This window comes from Galeopterus variegatus, unplaced genomic scaffold (genome assembly GCF_000696425.1).
Source record: "Galeopterus variegatus unplaced genomic scaffold, G_variegatus-3.0.2 Scaffold286, whole genome shotgun sequence".
Lineage (NCBI taxonomy): Eukaryota > Metazoa > Chordata > Mammalia > Dermoptera > Cynocephalidae > Galeopterus > Galeopterus variegatus.
Window position 1 is genome coordinate 117712 of NW_007726397.1, and position 4765 is coordinate 122476.

The 4765-nt window shown below is 33.6% G+C and overlaps 1 protein-coding gene across 1 annotated transcript in view; it reads right to left on the reverse strand.

Moving 5' to 3' along the window:
- The window catches only part of NUPL2 (nucleoporin like 2), a 20518-nt gene that overhangs the window by 10861 nt on the left and 4892 nt on the right, over positions 1-4765 (reverse strand). The window contains exon 3 of the mRNA XM_008567029.1: positions 4294-4388. Within this exon, the coding sequence (XP_008565251.1) occupies positions 4294-4388 (95 nt within the window). The remainder of the gene's footprint in view (positions 1-4293; positions 4389-4765) is intronic.

Below are 4765 nucleotides of genomic sequence, written 5' to 3' on the forward strand. Positions count from 1 at the left end.
CAATTCACAAAAAAATTCAAGTAGCCAGTAAATAACAGAAATAAAGTTAAATTTAAAAGTGAAACTTTATAAAATAGAGATAAAATGCTTTACTTATTGAACTGGCAAAAATTAAGAACAGATAATATTTATTGTTATTCAGGATGTGGTAGAATGGATATTCTCCCTAAATGGCTACTAAAGGAATAAAAATGGTACAATTTTTCTGGGTGGAAAATTTTCAGTAAACATCATAAGCCTTAAAAATGTTCACACTCTTTGACCTATAATACAATATCTAAGATTTAACTTCAGGAAGTAATTATATATGTTAAGTAAAGGGTGTTATAAATAAGGATTTCATTCCAGTGTTTTTGGTAATAGAGAATACAAGACTAGATTATGATTCTAACTATATATATATTTATATTATATATATTTATATATCTAAATACAAAAACAAGAAATATTTTGTGTGTATGTTTTCAAAGAAATATACTGAAATGATGCAGTTGTTATTTCTGTGACAACAGATGGTTTTTATTTTATTTATATATTTCCGTACTTTCCAAGTTTTCTATAGCAACAGCTGTAACCGTTATAACGGGGAAAACTTGTTAAGAAAGGAAAAAAATGTTCATTATATTTTCTACTGAGAATTCCTTGTAACCCAGCTATTATGAACTCCAAGGACACCTACAAGGGGTCTTCAAAAAGTTCATGGAAGGATTCACATTATCTTTTAGTCCAATTTTTCCATGAAATTTTTGAAGTACCCTCTTACTACGTCAGAATAAAGAAAAGACTAAGTATTCAAATCAGAACCCTGAATTCCTTCTAATGACATGTCTTCTCCGTCTTTAACTGCTCAGGCCAAAAAAGCCTAGTAATCATCTTGGATTTCTTTCTTTCCCCATACCTAATTAATCAGTATCCTGCCAGTTCTAGCTCCAAAACAGAACCTGAATTTGACCAATTGTGTCTCCACTAATAACTCTAATCTAGTCATCAGCAGCAATTGTCTCCTAACGTGTCTCTCTGCCTCTACTTTTGCACTGCTCCTAACAGACCTTTTTTTCCCCCCACATAGCAGCCTGAGTGAGCTTTTCTAATCTGATCATATCCCTCTCCTGCTTATAGCTCTTTGTGGCTGCCCACCCAGTGTAATTATGCCCAACATGATCTGGCCCCTGGCTACCTCTCTGGCCTTGTCATATTACTTTTTTCCTTGTTTGTTCTCCTCCAGTGATTCAGACCTCACTAGTCCTGAAACACTGCCAACCTTATTCCCACCTCAGGACCTTTGCACTAGCTGTCCTAGTGCCAGGAATGTTTTCCCCAAATTTTCCCATAACTGACACCTTCTCTTCATTCAGGGCTCAGCTCCAATACTGCGTCCTATGAATGGATAACCACTCTATCTAAAGGAACATTGTCCCCCTAGTTACTTTCTATTCCTTCCAGCTATGCTCAACCAGGGTTCCTCATCTGAACCACAGAACACAGAAAATGATTAGAGTGAATATTTTCTCAGTTCTTGCAAGGAGGGCACAAAAGCGTATCATTCTAGCTGCACAGAAAAAGTTAATTCATTATATATAAAATGGATGCCTAAGGACTATGGTACTCAAAACTTTTTGGTTTCAGCATTCATTTACATTCTTAAAAATCATTAAGGATCCTAAAGAGCTTTCGTTTACCTGGGTCACACATACTGATAATTACCATATTCAAAATGAAAACTAAGCAATTTAGAAAATATTTATAAATTCATTTAAAAATAAGAAACCAATTACATATTCACATAAATGAAAAAACTATTTTCCAAAACAAAAAATAAAAATTTAGTCAGATGAATAGCAGTCTTTTATGTTTGTAAATCTCTCTTAATGTTTGACTGTTGGACTCTTATATAAGCTTCTGCATTCATTCTGTTGCAATATGTTGTTCTGGTTGAAGTGTATGCAGAAAACCTGTACTCATACAGATATGTAGTTAAAAAAGAAAGACTTGAATGGACTTTTCAGATAATTGTGGATATTCTTCTTTGATACTACACCAAAACTTGACAAGTGGTAATTTCTTAAAGGTCAGCTATAGTGTGGACTCAAACCATATTAATGAACTTTTTCTACTACTATATTCATAGTGTGGACTCAAACCATATTAATCCACTGATTTATCTTGCACTTAGAATGGATTTTCAGCCATACATAATTTTGAAACATCACACGTTGGTCATTTAGAAAATACTCATTCACTGAGTTATGCAGAACTTCCAAACATTGGCCCATGTCATTAATACAATATCAAAAAATTCACATTTGTTAATGGTGCCATGCATCTCAACAGAAGAGATTTTAAGTATTGAGAAACCATCACGCTAATCGTGACAGAAGAGTTTTCCAAAATTCTAAGTTTTGCTTGAAAGCTTGAATTTTGTCATTGGTGATATTTTAGAAAATGTTTGCCAAAAACTTATGTCTGAATAACCAATTATTCTTTCAAATAAAAATTGTCTGTGAAAAAAGTGGCTAGCTCAGCTCACAACTCAAATGATCACACAAGTGCTTTCTCTTCATATAACCATCATACCTAGGTATGGGGCAGAAATACTTTATGTGTACTTCCTATTTTGTCACACAGAATATTAAAAAGATGTATATTCAAGGGTCAAGATTTAACAAAATTAATAAATTTTATCTCTTCATCAAGAAAATTCTTAAGTTAAAATGGTATTGAAAGATTTTTTTATTGTGACTAGCAGTACTGGTAGTCTATTGCCCCTCCCTTGATCCATGCTAAAATATAAGCAGTTTTATTCATCGATGCTTTTGCATCAACAGGGAAAATGACAAGTGATATCTTAGTATTATTATGAAAATATTTCTGAACTTGTATAGCCCCGAAAAGGGTTTCAGGGATAGGGCTGCTAGATTTAGCAAATAAAAATACAGAATGCCAGTTAAATTTGAATTTTAGACATACAACAAATACTTTGTTAGTATAAGTGTGTCCCAAATATTACGTGGGATATATAAATACTAAAAATATTATTCTTTGTGTGTCTGAAATTTAAATTTAACTAGATGTCCTATATTTTATCTGGCAGCCCTACTCAGGGATCCATATTCCACATTTTGAGCATTAGGCATTAGGTCCAATTCTGAACTGATTAAAACTTAATACTTAAGTACTAATTAAGTATTAATATATTATACTGATTAAAGGGTTAATACTTTTTCTTTTATAGAAAATATTACTATTTGAGATTATTTATTTGCATTACTTTCTCTCTCCCTCAAGAAAATCATGTTCAGGGCTGAGCCAGTGGCGCACTTGGGAGAGTGCGGCGCTCCCGCCGCGGGTTCGGATCCTATATAGGGATGACCGGTGCGCTCACAGCGCTCACTGGCTGAGCGCGGTGCGGCCGGTCTCAAAAAGGACAAAAAAAAAAAAAAGAAAAAGAAAATCATGTTCATAAGGGGGAGATCTCGTCGTATTGCTCATCACTATATCCCTAGCACTTAGCAAGGCCTGGCATAAAAGAAATCCAATAAATATTTTTTGAATGACAGAGAGAATAAATAACTAAGGAGTGCTGTGATACAAATGCTCAGAGAATTTGCAGGTAGAGTTGAGACACAGTGGAGATCCCAGAGTTCTGGGGCATTGATTACAAGGGCTCCCATCTGCTAGGTCCTCAATAGTATGCTGTTTACTTAATAATATGGAGGCCCAGGACCACGAGGATTGGGCTTGGAAAAACCTGGTGGTCTAGGTTTCAGCCCAGAAAGGGCTTAGGAACATGGCCAAAAGAAAATGAGAAAGAAAGGTGTATTCTAAAGAAATGCTATCCCTGTAGCCCAGCTAATACTCCTCACCTTTAAACATTACTCAAGGATACGTCTCAACATGCTTCATGAAAAGTACCTATTCTTAGAAGGAAAGATAGGGAAGAAAGAAAGAACAGAACCAGGCAGCCAAGGCCTTAAGGGCAGGTAGTATGTGACTCTTTTATTCACTGCAGGAAGCTAAGAGGTTGTAAAGTTATACACATCGGTAACCAAGAAAGCACAGTTTCTTCCTGGGCTTATGGAATTGGAATTGTGGTGGGTCCTGATTTTACTATTTTCTCATGAGAACTACGTATCTTCTCCAACATCAATCTCTGAATTATGAAGTTCTGCTAGGATATTCAGATACTCTCCTAATTGTAGTTAAGTTTGTGGTTAATTTCTTTATTTGGAATGGTCTTGGCTTTAGAAAGTAATGATTTTAGAACATATTTTAAAAGCACATTTTCTCAGTTACCTGAAATATTAGCTTTCTTTTTCATTGGTGAATAAACGGAAAACATCCACTGCCCTGATGATTCCCAAACCTCCATATCTTTTATAATTCCTTCACTGAAAAAAAGAAAAAACCCAGAAAGTAAAGGATTTTCTAAACTTGACTGTGAAAATTTATTGTTTATGATTATCAACAACTGAAATTTTAAATTCTAGTAAATACATAATTTTAGATTTTTTCCATTATTTTTCTGAAGTCTGTTCTTTAAAGCAGAACCTTATAGAAATACCAACTATATTTCATGGTTACAAATATTATGTCAAATATTATAAAAATTGTAATAGAAATATAAACTTTTTATATTTTGTGGTTATAAATATTGCAATATAATATTTGTTCTTCTAATATACTGAACCATTAATCACTATACTTAAGAACTAAGATATAATAAAATATACAATACTAACTTTAATCTTTCTTTGTTCATTATCAT